Source organism: Penicillium griseofulvum (genome assembly GCF_001561935.1).
Source record: "Penicillium griseofulvum strain PG3 chromosome Unknown contig_80, whole genome shotgun sequence".
NCBI classification, from domain to species: Eukaryota; Fungi; Ascomycota; class Eurotiomycetes; order Eurotiales; family Aspergillaceae; genus Penicillium; species Penicillium griseofulvum.
The window spans coordinates 5,328,752-5,344,390 of NW_024467471.1; the positions used below are offsets into that span (position 1 = coordinate 5,328,752).

Sequence of the window (15,639 nt, forward strand, 5' to 3'; positions counted from 1 at the left end):
AAGCGAAATGCCTTATATCGCCTATAGTTCCTCCGTTGCTTCAACCCAACCGTATGAGAACTGGCGAGTTCACCATGACAGCACTCCTTCCTATCATTTTACATTCCCTTTCCTTATCTCTTTGTTTTCTGCAGTATTTTTGTGGCCCTCCAGACTTATCTTTTATCTTTCCTTCAATCCCTAGATATTATCTCTTCCTTGTACCATAATCACTCCCTCTCTCTGCTTGGGTTACCAGTACATAGCGTTCGACCAACAATGAATGTTTTGCCTCCTTTTATACATCGATCAGTCTAGATGGGCAATGGTTTCTGGCCCAGCGGCCTGGTTTGGAAAAGACGTCACAACGCTTATGCGACTATTCTTGCAGGATACATAAACCGGAAAATGGCAATATTCTGTAACCCGATTTGCCCGAATATGGTAAACACCCCTCCCTTTTAACATCCCTCTGGTACCTCCACAAACTCCTGAATCTCCCAGATCTCAGTGACAAGCTCTTCAAGCATATCCGTATCAGTCACGATATCACCCTCCCTAGCATCCCCCACCGGCCGAAAGAACAACTTCTCAAACTCAATAACCAACGGGCCATCAACTCTAACACGTTTATCAGCATCCATAGATATACCAACTCGTGCAGTCCGAATTGGATAACCATCCCGTAGCTCCCATTTCTCAAGTACAATCCCCGGCCCTTCACGATCAATATCAAGCGTAAGCACAACCTTAACATCCCCGTGTACCTGATTCAACCAGAACCTCACATCAGAGCTCAATTTCGACTCCGTCTCAGAAAGCGCCACCTCAAGAACGACAGTGGGTATTTTGCTCAAGTTACCACCAGTTCGACGTGGTGCCCACGAGCTATCGGGCTGCTTCACACCTCCTGTGCCATAGACCGCGGCGCTTCCAAAATGTCTTATACAACGGCCTAGCCCCATTGGCATGAGAGCACTGATTAGCAACCATCTGAACCTCCCGGAGGCGACTTCGTGTGGGAGAAGAGCTATCCTGGCTAAGAGTAGACAGAGTGAGCTGTCGTATGAAGCGGGGGATGTGGTCCAATCGTTGATTTTGTGCTCGCTGTCTTCTGGGAAGTTGTGGGTGAAGGTATTTTCATCTATATCGGTGAATAGAACCCATTCGCTCCATTTTTCGATTCGGTCGGTTGATTCTAATCGTCTTTTGAATTCTTGGTTCATTATCTTGTTGAAATGGCGTTTTCCTTGGTATGGGAATCTTTTGATTGAGGGTTCAAGATTGCCCAGGAAACCTGTGCCATGGTTGTTTGTAGTTGAATTTGTCGAGGGCATTTTGATTTGGTGGGAGCTGATTGAACAAGTTAAACAAGTTGATGTATTATTTAGTTTGAATTGGGGAGTGGGATTGCTTTATGGTGATGTGATAACCAGGTAACGCACACAGTATGGTTAATATATATATGAACGAAGAATATGGGTTAATGGTAACGAATTCAGGCCAACAAATTCCTACCTATACCTACAAGTAGGGCATAAATAAGCTTGTAGGTTACTGTTAAGCTAGAGGCAAAGGAGAATATAGATGCGACGCATTTAGCGTTAGATTTTCGAATCAACTCGTCTTCGTGATAAATGCAATGCACTTCGAATGCATATCAAAAACATCGTATGCAAAGGACATGTCTTTTTGATCTCGATGAAACAAGAGACCAGGGCGCAAAAGTTTAGCTCAAAAAGAAAGACGCAAGAGAGTAGATCGCTGGATCTCCTCGGCGTTTCAAAATTATCCCAAATGCAAAAACAACGCCTAACCCGGTCACGCATAGCCTCTGTAAACCAGCTAAAGGTCCAAAGGGGCCCGTATTCAAATGCTCGGAGCCCGCGGAGCACCAGCCAAGCCACCCTTTGTTAGTTTTTGTCCCTCTTCGTTGTGTTTGCTAGACGGATACAGGCGCCGGGAGATATATAGAGAGAAAGAGGATCGCGTTTCGAGCCCCTTCTGCTCTAGTAGACCTTCTTCTTCTCGTCCATGCTCAACTGGCCAGGGCCCATGTTGACTAGTAGGACCAATCCACCACTGTAGGAATTATTAGCGTTGAACATGCCATACTACTGGGCAGAGGAAACATACACAATCGACAAGATCTGGAAGAAGTCGTACTTGGCAAAGTCCTTTTGCGGGTGGTGGGCATGCAGCTAGACAGAGCTGTCAGTAACTGAAGATAAAACCAATTGCCCAGTAAACATACCGTCCAGAAGTTGTTCACAAACACATTGAACAAGCTCAGCAGAACCACAAGAATGATGGCACTCCACTTGGCCTTGAAGCCAACAACGACCATGACGCAAGCGATAAGACCGAACAAGCTGACCAGAATGCGCCATAAGCTCCACTCGCCGGAGAACACAAACCCGATGAAAAGGAAGATCAGCAACACACGACCAGCGAACTGGACGTACATCTTGCGGTCCTTCTCATCAAGCTGGGGTAGACCGGCGGGAACGAACTTCTTGCGCACCCACGAATCAGACAGAACCATAAGCAGACCACCCACAACACTCAGATTGCGAAGGAAGAAGTTCAAGTCAAAAATGAGACCGTATCCAAGACCTTGTGTAATGACGACGCCAAGCAATCCAGCGACGGCGAACTCGGTGCGTTTGCGGGCGATGACCAGGGTCGAACAAACGGCCATAGCGATGACATTAACGATAAGGAACATGTGTGTAATTCCCCAAGGAACTAAAGTCAAGAAAAGCGCGTTAGACAACGTTATAGAGCTGTGGGACCCTGGACCCTAGGTCGCGCAGATCAGGGTCCAGGAGCATGGATATGATCTTACTCTTCCGGAAATCACGGAGGTAAAGGAGCTGATCGCTCCATTGTGTGAGGATGCGCAGCGAGTCTTCGATGAAGGTCACTACGATCAGGAATCGGCCGATAGCTGGAAGGTAGCTAGAGAGCAAAAGAACAGGGTGTTAGTGCATGCTTCGAATCCCTTGTTTGGAGCTCTCTCGCGACGCGGACCACAACACGGAAGAAGAAGATCAAAACAAAAGCGTGGAACTCAAAACGTACGGCTTCACTGGATCGGCCAAGGTGTCCAACCAGTCCTCAATCTTGCTTGTCTGCTCGCGGATTGCATCTAGCGGACTAGGGTCGCTGGTGGCATCTGCGCTACCTGGCCCGCCGAACGGGTTCTGGTGACCGAGGTTGTAGCCCGCTGTGCCACGAATTTGGGCCATGGCGGAAGAATAAAACAAAAAGAGGTGGAGAAGAAGAAATTTGTAGTTGAGTTAGTTGGGGAAGAAGAACAGGAGTAAATACCAAGGAGTTGTATACAAAGCAACTTCAGGCCACGATAACCGGAACTGGCCGCTAAACCCCTTTTGGAATTGTGACGACACACTCCTCATATCTATATACAACAATTGTAGTCTTCATACTAAGACCTCTACATTCTTGTTTATTTTGTTCTTAGATTGGTTATGATTTCATTGCAATACAGATTGTGTTAGAGTAACAAAGAAAAAAAAAGAACTTGCACAAACACATCGTCAGATCCATTCCCGCAATTCTGCTTTTGTTTCCGCAATGCAGTTCTTCCTCCTTGCACAGCTTGCAAGGGGAATCTACCAATTCCGCTCCTAATGCGTTGTGGCAATCTCCCAGGCACCCCCATTGTAGTTGAGGGGAGGGAGAGTGCTCGAATGATGTGACACCCCCAGAACGCCAAATAACAACAAAACACAAACAAAAAAGGGTAATAAATACAGTTCAAGATGAAGACATTGGAGAGAATCAGAGAGAACTAGAGACAGAAAGACTTGGAGAAAATTGTTCATGCAGCCCAGTCAGAGTCCAGAGGGTGACCCTTCTCACGAGAGCGCAAGATGTCGGGGAGGTAGGTTGGGGTCACAGTCACACGGGGCTCAATAGGGGCAGGAGCGACAGGGGTGGACTGGTTCTCCGAGGCACTGGTCTCGCTGACACTCTCGTCAGTCTTGCCACCCTTCTTCTTGATCTGCTTCTTGGAGACGGTGGTCCATTCATCATCGCCCTTGGCAGCTCCCAAGAGACGCATCTGCTCCTCCTCAGAGGGGAGGTTCTGGGCCCACTTAGTAGGAGCAGAGGCAGCAGGGGACTCGAAGGTGTCAAGGAGGGTCTGAGAGGAAGCGGCAGGGACGGCGGGAGCGTGACCGGATCCGCCATTGACCACATTGGCCTTCACTGGAGCAGTCTCCTTGTTCTGCCAAGCGTTGGCAGCGGGAGCAGTTGATCGGGCAGCCTCGCGGCGCTCAGCCTCGCGAGCGGTGTGCAACTGCTTCTCAAGGAGCTTCTTGCGTTCAGCCTCAGCCTCCTGGACTTGCTGCTTGCGGGCCTCGTTCTTGAGACGCTGCTGGCGCTGCTTCTTGGTTTCTACCTCCTTGAAAGTTTGAACCTTCTGCTTCTTGGGCTGGTTCTCAACGTTGCCAGTAACACGGAGCACAGATGCACCGGGGGCGGGGGCCTCCAGCATGTCGGAAACATATCCGGCGGAGGGGACAGTGGCGTTCACCGGGGGAGACGCGGCGGGAGACAAATCATCATCGGCCTCAGCGCCAGTAGTCGAGGAGGCACGGGTGTCGCTGGTCTGGAGCTGGGTAGCCTTCTTCTTGTTCTTCTTCTGGCTCTTGGTGGGAGCGGGCTTGGCGGGAGCGGGCTGAGCAGGAGCGTTGGTCTTGAGGCCGGCCATGCGGCGGGCCATCTCCTTGCGGTCGATTTCCTCGTCCGGCTTCTCGTCCTCGGTGGTGGGGGGCGACACGACAGTCTTAACCTCGGACTTCTTGGCAACCGGCTCGGGAGCAGGCTTAGACTTGCGCTTTGATTTCTTGGGGGCTACAGTCTCGGTTTTCTCCACGGCAGTTCGAATCACGTTGGCCTTGGGGGTTGTGCCATTGGTGTAATACCAGCCGAGGCCACCTGCCACGACGAGCAAAATTGCCCAGCTAATATAGGGGTTCATGGTCATGGAGCTGTGCACTCATCAGTCAGTACCATCAACGTGGTCAGGGCGGTTGCAAGCCTAGAACTTACTGTCGGTTTGAAAGGCGGAGTTATTGGGATGAGAGGGGATGTGGGATCAAAGTTGCCGAAAGACAAGGTAGGACAATTGCGCACGCGCACGTTGAAATTGACACGCGCACTGAAAGCCGGGACAATTGCGCTCAGCTACAGAAGCTCCAGGAAACTTTCTCCAGAAAGTCGAGATTCCAAGGCGGTCAATTGACCAGAGTGCGCGGGGTGGTGATTCCGCGAATATGGATTAATATGAATAGCGCAATGGCGCAAAATGGGATAAAAGAAGAAGTAAAAGAGTTGAAGATGAGAAAGGAGGAAGATGGGAGTAGAGAGGAAAGGGCAACCGTGGCAGATCCACTTGGTACTGTGACCGTAATGGTAACTTACCAAGCCCTTGGCTTTGGAGTACAAAATGCAACTTGAATTGCACATAATTTCTGTACCTTGACAACTTGGCATCTTTATTGAAATTTCTATATATTTTACTTTATGTTTTTATTATATACCTATACAGCACGGAAGAATAAAGAATGTGGTGTTCATACGGTATGGGAGATCCGTACAGCTGTCATATATGTATTCGATATACCCCGTACCTGGGGAACAGTGCGACTTATCTCAATAGTCTCAATAACTTTCACAGTGAACAGGCCACGTCTCCGCCTGTCTCTCCGCCTTCTGTGTCAACCGATTTATATCTTACTAGCGCATTCTAAATCAAAGGACCTCCTGAGCATTAATTTTGTTGGATTAATCCGATTTCTCGGATCGGGACGCTTGAAGATTGCCGATCCGGCAGGGGATCTCTCTTCCAAGGTTCTTATTACCCCCTTACAGACTCTCAAATCCACCCACGAGGAAATGAGTTATGTTGTCATAATCTCCAGTAGCCCGAGTCATGCAAATGATGCGTGTGAAGTATAGCGAGTCTTGGCCAGTCCCTAAGACCTGCAGTATGCAATACCTTCAGAGGGCTTGGGATTGGTTCACCGGTCATGCACTCCTGAAAGCGGATCTTTGACATATAACACTAGTTTCTTACTGTTTTGCGCCCTATTAGCTAAACCGTACTCCTTCCGAAGGTTGTATTCTTCTTTATTCTCATTTGCTTTCCCCTGTATATTTTTCCAGCTCTGCTCACGCTATGTGAAAGGTCTTATTGACCGGATGACTATTGAGACTGACGAAGCAATTGTGACTGATGCTAATAGCTCCTCTATTGGTTTCGATTGCAAGATTTCAATTATATAGGCTTTACTACTTCTTATAGGAATATCATCTGACGAAATCTAACATGTCCACTATAGTGTTAGATATAAAAACCCATGAAGTGCATGTGATTGAGGGGCATATTCGAGCGACGAACTCCTATATATACTTCGGGATCATCCGCGCCAACAAATCTTTATTATATAGTTCAAAACGTTCAAGGTTATCTTAACTACCCTAGAAAAGCGAAAATCTTTTTAATTCCCCCAAGTATCTCGCTGTGCCTTTCAAAACTACTGCAAAGCTTAAGTCACAATTATAGTCATGGTGACCATGCATCAGAACATAGGGCCTACAGTAAATATCGCGACTTACCACGCCCGCGCGCCGAATGTAGGCGCTTTTCTACTCCTCTAGGTCAATAGACAAGGTGATGCCCACCAGGCTGTATAGCTTTCCGTGGCGCTAGAAGCTGCGGGTACCCGTGTTGCTTTTCACATGTTCGGGGGCGAAGATTTCGAGGGTCATATGCAGCTCTTACTCCGGCTTGGCGATCCCACCTATCCTGTGATATTAATCATGGATAACTGGCTCAATAAGCGTGGACGTTCCTGTAACAGTTTCAAGTACCTGATCACTCTCTACGCGACAAATATTGGCGAATAGGCACTATCTTGTTACCACATAGATATTCACCCGCTAGCTTAGGCGTGAAATCAGCCATCTGGTGGGGCACAGTGAGGCTCGGGTTGATAGCGGCCGGCCCCGGGAGATTCTTGGGTTAGCAGCCCGGGGCGCCGTCGGTCACCGGGAATGCCTGCCCAAGCCCGGACTAAGATATATATTTTTTCATTCTAGATATATACTATAAAGCCATCTCCTAGAATCCGACTACGCTGTAGATATTATTTTAATAATTGTGGTGCCTCTAATACAACCACTTAAAAGTATTCAATATTTGCCCACGAGGGGTTTATAGTCAGACGAAATCCCCGCAGCCGATAACGTTGATAAGCTTCCCACTTCTGTCATCTTCCAATATTTGAAGGTCAACATTCACCATGGGAAAGAAGATTATCATAGACACTGATCCGGTATGCTCCATCAAACTCCTTTGAAATAGCTCTAGAACTGACCCATAGCACAGGGCATCGACGATATCCTCGCCCTTTTGCTGGCTCTGTCCGCCACCCCGGAGGAGGTAGAGATTCTTCTCATCTCATTGACATTCGGTAATATCGAGATAGATAGGTAAGTGATTGTTTTACTTAGAAAGGTTACACTGTCTGACCTGATATGTAGCTGCCTCCGCAATGCAGTGTCAATGTTCCACATCCTCGAGCGGGAGATGCAGTGGCGCCGCGAGAATGGCCGCCACGAAGGCTTCGGTAGCTTGAGAGCTTTCCGTCCTATATTGGCTGTTGGTGCAGAGGAACCACTCGAAAGCCAGAAAATGCTCGCGGACTACTTCCGTATGTATCGCTCTACCATACCATAGACACCTTGTACTGATATCCCCGCAGATGGAACGGACGGACTTGGTGGCATTCACGCAACGGTATGTGAAGATATGTGGCCTATAAAAAAGTATGCCATACTAACTTTTGAATAGCACCCACATCTCACCGCCAATAAGGCATGGGTACACCTCTTCGCTAAAGAGCTGAACGGCGAGGGAATCAAGCCTGCTGAGGACTGCTCAGGCCCCGATGACCACGCATTCACCCCATCGAAGCTTCCAGCACACAAGGAGATTCTCCGCGCACTCCGTGATAATGAGCCGGATTCAGTGACTCTGGTAGCAGTTGGCCCACTCACTAATCTGGCTTTGGCTGCAGCAGAAGACCCAGAGACGTTCCTCCGCGTGAAAGAGGTAGTAGTCATGGGCGGTGCTGTTAACGAGCCCGGAAATGTGAGCTAGGCCTTTTTCAGACTGGAGAAATACCGAGACTGATATTTTTAATAGGTGACACCAATGGGCGAGTTCAACGCCTACGCAGACGCAGTGGCAGCCGCACGTGTTTTCGCACTCACCTCGCCCAACCCACACACGACAATCCCACCCACAAAGAGCGATAGGCTCCCACCGTACCCCCGAAGTCTCAGCCGGCAACTGACTCTGCGTCTTTTCCCGCTGGACATCACCCTCCGCCACAATCTATCACGCGGCGAGTTCCGGGAGGCCATCACACCTCTTCTGGCTGCCGGCTCCCCACTCGCTGAGTGGGTCAATGCCTTCATGGGACACACATTCAAGACCTTGGAGAGACTGCACCCAGGACATGTTGGCGATGATGCCAAGCTGAGTCTGCACGACCCTGTGTGCGTCTGGTATGCTTTGACATCGGAAGACCCGAAGTGGGCTTACTCGAAGAACTCACCCGAGGATATTCGAATTGACACCCTGGGTCAGTGGACTCGCGGCATGTGCGTTATTGACCGCCGCAGCCGCCACCGCATCGAAGGTGAGGAGGAGAGCCCAAGTGACCATGGTCTCTGGCTAAGTGGCCGTGCTGGAAATCGCATCTGGCGAATGGATGAGTCGCCTGTGGAGGAGAACTTTGGCAAGGTCATCATTGACAGGCTTTTCAAGTAAACTTAGTTTGATAGAAGGGAACAAATCTGTTGGGTATAGACGCACATAGCTATTGGTTTCTATAGAGACTGAAATAAGCTTTTCCTTTTTTTAAGTCTGAGAATATACTCTAGCCAATCTAAAAGTGGCAACCTTAAGAAGTTTTATTGTGAGCGGCCTACTAGCATTTTTGGATACGCGAATACCAGAGAACCAGAGGTTAAATAGAAGGAGGTACAATAAGCCAAAGTATCTCAGCAATGCCATCTGTGAAACTTGGCCTGTGCTCCTGTCAAAGTAAGCCATAGCAAGCCATGAAAAAGCCATAACAAGCCAAAGAAAGCCATACGTACAAGTGTGACGTCAAACTTCTTTATCATTTCGTACTCCGGAGTATGATTGGGTGGTACCTGGAGATCGTCTCCCGCTGGAATGTATAGAATATGTGAGCTTCACCAAGGCTCGCAGAACATACCCTTTGTACGCCACCAGCGCAAAGAACTGCAACAGACGACACATGCAATCAACAACAGCCAAGTAGCTAATAATCAGAAGATCTAACTATATCCAACAAGTGAAGGCAACCATCAAATCGTGAGACGAGGCGGGTGTCTCGAAACTCCTATCCAGGAATGTGGAATGTCGTACCTCGAGATCGACCATGGCACTTACTCCTAAAGTCCTATAAAACACGCGAATATGCAACACTGTACAATCCAGGAGGATCTTCGCGGGCGGCCTGGGAACTGACAACCAGCCCCCAAATTAGGGAAGCCGTCAAACCGTTTCTATATAAGACCGGCCGGTCCAGGGATAAGACCCATACCAGTAGCAACTGATCTCACCTTGAATCTCTGTATAAGATCAATCCCCAGATCCACCTTTTTGAGCTTATTATTCTCTATCCCCACACTTTCCCACCATGCAGCTCACAACCCTATTCACTGTTTGCATTGCTGCTCTGAGCAGCACCGCTGTTGCAATGCCCCGTCTCTCTGGGGCGTATCACGGTGCCCGCATCTCTGTTCGTGTCCCTGGAAATGAAACTACCGCTCACAATGCCACTACAACGGGTACACGGGGTAAAGCTCCCTTGTCGACGGGGACGGCTCATGGTGGTCGTGTTAGTGTCAACCGCTGCCATGAGTTGTGCTCTTTGCAGTCTCAGACTTGCTCGCTTGCTGTACCGGAGGATGATAAGTTTTGGTAAGTTTTGCTTTGGGAATATTCTTTTTCTGGATTTAGCTAACATGCTGATTTTAGCTGGTCCGTTTACTTGCAATGCACGGAGAGGTGCAAGCCTGGGCATTTCCGCAAGTAAAAATAATTGGATAGGGGATATGGATAAAAGAGACTGAATGTTATGGACTATGTGATACGAATGAAGAATTTGGATTTTTTTAAAAAAAGTGAATTGAAGTTTTGCGGTTTTTCGTCAGGTCTTGCAAAGTACGAATAAGCTTCACCGTAGTAACAGCGGGAAGGATGATGGATTAGCCCTTTTCAGCCATAGAGCAATAATTGGTTATTGCAGTTTAATAATGAGGTGCTTGTACGGGAAAGAACGGGAGAGCTGTTGCAGCTTCCAGTTAATTGAATGATTTTCCTAAGGATCTACCTGAGCTGAAACAAACCACCTTGCTAGTCCAGCTGGGCATAATTTTACTGTAACAAAGAGAATCCCCGGGGGGCCCCGGGGTCAGAGAGAAAGCACGTGCCAGTTGATCAAGAGGAGGTCAAGGAACCTTCCAAGATTAACTATCAGAAATTAACCGTGGGTTGAGACAAAACACACAGTTTCCTAGCCAATAGGAATAAAAATGCCAAGTAAAAAAAGCAAAAAGAGTGTAGGAGATTGTCCAATCGATGCACGTGCTGGGCTACCTCAATTGTTGCAATTGTTGGAATAAGTACCAAGTACAACTTAGAATGACCCCTTTCCCCCATTTTCTAAACTATAGGGTAAGTACCGAGTACCTACCAATAAGCTCTACTGGCCCCACTCTTTAGTCCAGCAAATGCCCGTTGTTCCTTGAGGCACGAGTCTCCGCCCGACCAATCAAATTTGCCTATTATGACTCGTGGGCACAAGCACGCGACACTATAACCTGGCCGACGTTCACGGTTATATAGTCAGGACCCCTTGCTGTAGCAGATTGCAACTACAACTTCCTCATTTTTACAATGTCACGACTTCCAACTCCAGCTATGTCGGGCGGCTTCACCATCAAAGATAAACCCGAGGGGGATTCCTTCACATTACCCCCCGCTGCATTGAGCACTGCCAGTCGGAGGTCCTCTCGATCAGATCCTTCATATGTCCCACCATCACCGACCTCTCCAGAGCTCCCTGGTCGTACGGGTAATACCGGACGGTCAGGTGCATCGATCAAACGCCCACTTGAGGATTTTGATTTGCCTCCGCCACCAACTAGAACTCGCAAGATCATCCAAATGAAACCGAAATCGCCCGCAAAATCCCAAAAGACAAGGGAAAATGGCAAAGCTTCACAGACTTCAGAAGACGCATCCAACACCACATCAACCTCCAAGAGAAAACAACCCAGTGCAACTAGCGCTGCAGGACGAAAGATCGCCCGCAAGACAGCACACAGTTTAATTGAGCGTCGACGACGGTCCAAAATGAACGAGGAGTTCGGGACATTGAAAGATATGATCCCAGCATGCACTGGACAGGAAATGCATAAACTCGCAATTCTTCAGGTACAGCCACATTTCTTCTAGGAATTTACAATATACTAATTATCCCAGGCAAGCATTGACTACGTCAATTACCTAGAGAAATGCATCCGCGACATGAAGACTGGAGGATCAACACACACACCTGCTGCACCGCCCTCGCCCACATCCGCCGAGTTCATCACAGAAACAGGCGAGCCCTTGCGAAGAGACAGTTCTTCTACTTATTCATCATACTCCACCTCTGCTTCACCGGAGTTACAAACTGCCCCCACTGAATTCCCTGATACATCCCCGTCTTTCTCCCCGCGCACCCAAGTCCCCTCGGCACAGATCCCACAGGATGCTTCATCTGTTCTTCCTAGTCCCGCACTGGGGCCGATATGGGCGTCCAGTGAAAAGATGCAGGAATTCCAGGGAGTTGATCATGAGGCTTCGGCTGCATTGCTTATGTTGACTCAAGATCGGAGAGGGACTGCTGATTCGATCAGTGAGAAGTTCCTTGGGAGTACGGCGTTGTCGACGTCTTTGGAAGAGAATTCAGCTGTGCCTCCTGAATCTCAAAGGAGGAAGGGCATGAGTGTCCGTGATCTTTTGATTTCATAGTCTCACGGCCTGCTTTTTGTATCTGTTTTCACTGGGTAATTGGGAAATTCGGGGTTTTGGTGTTTCTGGGAATAGTTCAGAGGCAGTTATATTAGCGTTGTTTAAATTTAGCATCTGTTTTCAGGATTTCGGTGGATTAGTATCTGCATGTATTGGTGCATGTATCTTGTTGCTGGCCAACCGATGAAGGCGGGTGTTGGCTTCAATTTGGAGGAAAATATGTGGATAATAAGTTGAATACAATTGATTAACATAAACACTGAAGGACATTCAGAATTAATGGCATTATAATCGTTTCATTTAGAAACTGTGCTGAGCATTGCCAGTTGGCTGACCAGTTGGTGGCAAATAAGGTTTCGCCCCCACAATATCGGATCGGCAATTCGCGAACGGCCGAGTGCCGAAACCCCTCGAGACTATTGCAGAAGGATCTGATAAAGAAATTCCCCCTTATGAATACATTCTCTGTGTAGTCGCAGACAGGACCATGTACCAACGCCGGTACAACGTAGAGCGATCATGTATACGCTGCCACGCGCACAAGATCAAGTGCGACAAGGGCGCACCATGCGGTAACTGCATGCGAAAGAACATGACCTGCCAGTATCCAGGTCCAGGCCGAGTCAAGCGCCAACCGCCGAAGAAAAGCACAACGAATATTGCATTACAGTTGGAGAAGCTTGAACAGTCCATCGCGACGATAATAAACGAACGGCCGAATAGCCTGGACAATCAAACCCAAGGCCCGAGTACAAGCTCACCAGCCCCGAATGACCGATCCGACTATAAGTCACCATCAAGCAATTCAGCTGCAGCAGACCAGGGGTTTCTCGGCAAAGACGGTCGGTATATCAACGAGCCTCTTCTCTCACAGGTTCTGGAGAAAGAGAAAGAGCTGCAGTCCGCAATTGGGTCACCTGTTGATGCAAGGAGTCCGCGTCGACCACCTGTATTAAGGGCAGATGGCCTCTTCTCGAACCCGCTCTTGGGCGAGATTGACGCCCGAAAGCTATTTCCGAGTCGTTGGCAGGCAGTTTCGCTCTGGGAGGCATTTATCAATCGTGTAGATCCCTTGATAAAGGTCATTCATGTTCCAACGGCGCAATCACGCATCTTTGCTGCTATTAATCGACCTGAGAGTGTGGGTGCTGATGTACGTGCTTTGCTCTGTGCGATTTGCTTTGCCGCTACAACAACCTTGCTTTCGGAGGATACTCAGAATGAAGTCTTGTTTGCCGATTTGCGACGGTTTCAGCAAGGCTTGGAATTGTCTTTATATCACTCCGACTTTTTGGATGCTCCGACCCTTACTTCCTTGCAAGCGATGGTTATATATCAGGTGAGAGAATGTTTCTTTAAGTGCCTTTAGTGCCTCTGCTTGGTATCACTGACCGTTGCTCTTTAGTCATGCTTTCGATTTAGCAATAGCGGCCGATCTGGCTGGACATTACATGGCGTAACTATCCGAGCCGCGCAATCAATTGGCCTCCAGCGCGACGGAAAATACCTCAAACTGCCACAGTTAGAATGCGAGCTACGCCGACGAACCTGGTGGCATATCCAATCGGCCGATATCCGAGTGGCAGAAGACCATGGGCTCAGCGTTCCGGACAACGACCACGGCGACACAGACGTCCCACTGAATATCGACGACCAAAGCATATCAGAGACGAAGATCGCTTCAGCCGTATCACAGAACCAATGGACCGAGATGACCTTCTCTCTAATCCCAATAGAAATTAATAGGGGACGGCCAGCTTTACTTCGAAGTTTAGTGGGAGCATCTGACCCAGACCGACTCATCGCCGAATTCAAAGGCGCAATAGAGGAGAAATACCTGCGCCACAGCGACCCAGATATTCCGATCCAACGCTTCGGATTCCTCCTGGGATGGATTCTGCTCACAAAGACCGAAGTATGCATTCGACAGAAACAGCTACAGTCACAAGGACCGGCGGCATCCTCACTCGACCACAACCTTGTTCAAAATACACTGGCACAAGCTTGTATTGGAATGGAAATGCAATTCGAGATGCTCACCAATGAGTTACTCCACGGGTTCCGCTGGCTCATGATGACTTTCACGCAGTATCATCTCCTCACATTCATTCTCTGGAGTTTGTGTGCATATCCCACCGGCCCACATGTTGAACGAGCCTGGCGCATTATCGATATGCAGTTTGATATCATTAATAATCCCTCTTGGCCGGACCCGGGACCTAAGTGGCCGATGATTGTGCAGTTGCGGGATAAGGCGCGGCGGATTCGTCAGGCGCTTGATTCTGTTGAGCAGGGTCAGCAAATTGTACACGAAAGTCGCCTTATATATGGTGATGGGCTCCGGATTGGGAACTCTCAACTTGAGGCAGGCTTTGATATTGATAGTTGGGATCCAAATTTTGTTGACTTTTCGGATTGGAACAACCTGGCCCAGAGTCTTTCTCTCTTGGGTTGAGGATGTGTTGGATATACTGGCATCTTAGTATGGGTCAATAGTAATGTGTGTACATATTAAAGCTGGTGGAGATAATAGATTGCGACGAACCACATAGACATGTTTATGCCCTGAATATATGCCTTCTTTTGAGCTTTTTGTCCTACTCAAAAGCGGTATTTTCTCAAAGAAAAGACATGACAATTTCCATAATGGGATGGCGTTTGCCGCCCCCTCCACGGCTCCTTCTGCTTTGTTCTATAACGACAGGATGCGACGCGATTCATCTCAGCTAATACAAACACCCAAACCGGTACTTCACCTTCTTTCTTCCCCTACATGACTTAAGCCTTACACATCATTGAACCACCGCCAACATGTCTTCACCTTACGAGCAACCAGATAATCTACCGCTCCTCCTACAAGTAATCCGCAGCCAACCGGCCCACCGCCTGCAGGGTATCCTCCAAGACATCGTCAAGCATAGCCCCGAGGGTCGCAAAATTGCCTCAAAATGGCTACTAGCAGTGAAAGACAATGTACCAGTTGTCCCCACATCTACTACTCCTGTCACTGACACCCCACCGGTCAAAGAAGAGTCTATCTCGACACCTGTGGCCATGACACCACGTTTCGAAACTTGCCTCTACTGCATGGGAGAGTTCGAAGTCACTAAAAACTCGGCGACAAGTTGCAAATATCATGTTGGTACGTATATCCCCCAAGGTCAATACATTGCTAGAACATAACTAATCTATGGGAAGAACCCGATATTATCGACGAGGAGTTTTTCAAAGAGGAGATCTTCGCTGGACTTGATGTTGATAATCTGGAATATCGCGAGATTTGGCCTGATGGATTCTACCATCCTTGCTGTGGAAGGGACTTGACTGAGGATATGTGTCAGGTTGGTTGGCACAAGGCTGTCGACCCGGAAGATCGTCCTCGCAAGCGAGATATCTGCGGTGAGTTCCAATGAAGTTAATGGAATTTGTCACTGGAGTTCGGGGTTGGGGGTTTGATTTAGCATCTTTCTCTGTGCCCGAGATATGATTCGAGCACTGCTGAT

At 48.5% G+C, this 15,639-nt stretch overlaps 8 protein-coding genes across 8 annotated transcripts; 5 read left to right on the plus strand and 3 right to left on the minus strand.

Moving 5' to 3' along the window:
- Positions 1-440: 440 nt before the first annotated feature.
- Positions 441-1,316, minus strand: PGRI_028970 (uncharacterized protein; the record flags this gene model as incomplete). The annotated part of the gene is made up of 1 exon (XM_040790610.1): positions 441-1,316. One exon carries the CDS (start codon positions 1,314-1,316, stop codon positions 441-443), a length of 876 nt encoding a protein of 291 aa, XP_040647563.1.
- A 672-nt stretch (positions 1,317-1,988) lies between these two features.
- Positions 1,989-3,230, minus strand: PGRI_028980 (protein ERV29; the record flags this gene model as incomplete). The annotated part of the gene is made up of 5 exons (XM_040790611.1): positions 1,989-2,061; positions 2,116-2,180; positions 2,234-2,727; positions 2,828-2,940; positions 3,064-3,230. The coding sequence occupies 5 exons, from the start codon at positions 3,228-3,230 to the stop codon at positions 1,989-1,991; spliced, it is 912 nt and encodes a 303-aa protein (XP_040647564.1).
- A 596-nt stretch (positions 3,231-3,826) lies between these two features.
- Positions 3,827-4,990, minus strand: PGRI_028990 (uncharacterized protein; the record flags this gene model as incomplete). The annotated part of the gene is made up of 1 exon (XM_040790612.1): positions 3,827-4,990. The coding sequence occupies one exon, from the start codon at positions 4,988-4,990 to the stop codon at positions 3,827-3,829; it is 1,164 nt and encodes a 387-aa protein (XP_040647565.1).
- A 2,326-nt stretch (positions 4,991-7,316) lies between these two features.
- PGRI_029000 (putative nucleoside hydrolase) lies at positions 7,317-8,851 on the plus strand (the record flags this gene model as incomplete). The annotated part of the gene is made up of 6 exons (XM_040790613.1): positions 7,317-7,349; positions 7,403-7,506; positions 7,558-7,727; positions 7,779-7,813; positions 7,868-8,167; positions 8,222-8,851. The coding sequence occupies 6 exons, from the start codon at positions 7,317-7,319 to the stop codon at positions 8,849-8,851; spliced, it is 1,272 nt and encodes a 423-aa protein (XP_040647566.1).
- A 901-nt stretch (positions 8,852-9,752) lies between these two features.
- On the plus strand, positions 9,753-10,151 carry PGRI_029010 (uncharacterized protein; the record flags this gene model as incomplete). The annotated part of the gene is made up of 2 exons (XM_040790614.1): positions 9,753-10,036; positions 10,094-10,151. The coding sequence occupies 2 exons, from the start codon at positions 9,753-9,755 to the stop codon at positions 10,149-10,151; spliced, it is 342 nt and encodes a 113-aa protein (XP_040647567.1).
- Positions 10,152-11,014: 863 nt separating this feature from the next.
- PGRI_029020 (uncharacterized protein) lies at positions 11,015-12,136 on the plus strand (the record flags this gene model as incomplete). Its single annotated transcript, XM_040790615.1, has 2 exons — positions 11,015-11,554; positions 11,603-12,136. 2 exons carry the CDS (start codon positions 11,015-11,017, stop codon positions 12,134-12,136), a joined length of 1,074 nt encoding a protein of 357 aa, XP_040647568.1.
- A 487-nt stretch (positions 12,137-12,623) lies between these two features.
- PGRI_029030 (Zn(II)2Cys6 transcription factor) lies at positions 12,624-14,591 on the plus strand (the record flags this gene model as incomplete). Its single annotated transcript, XM_040790616.1, has 2 exons — positions 12,624-13,475; positions 13,542-14,591. The coding sequence occupies 2 exons, from the start codon at positions 12,624-12,626 to the stop codon at positions 14,589-14,591; spliced, it is 1,902 nt and encodes a 633-aa protein (XP_040647569.1).
- A 356-nt stretch (positions 14,592-14,947) lies between these two features.
- On the plus strand, positions 14,948-15,549 carry PGRI_029040 (uncharacterized protein; the record flags this gene model as incomplete). The annotated part of the gene is made up of 2 exons (XM_040790617.1): positions 14,948-15,278; positions 15,335-15,549. The coding sequence occupies 2 exons, from the start codon at positions 14,948-14,950 to the stop codon at positions 15,547-15,549; spliced, it is 546 nt and encodes a 181-aa protein (XP_040647570.1).
- Between the last annotated feature and the right edge of the window lie 90 nt (positions 15,550-15,639).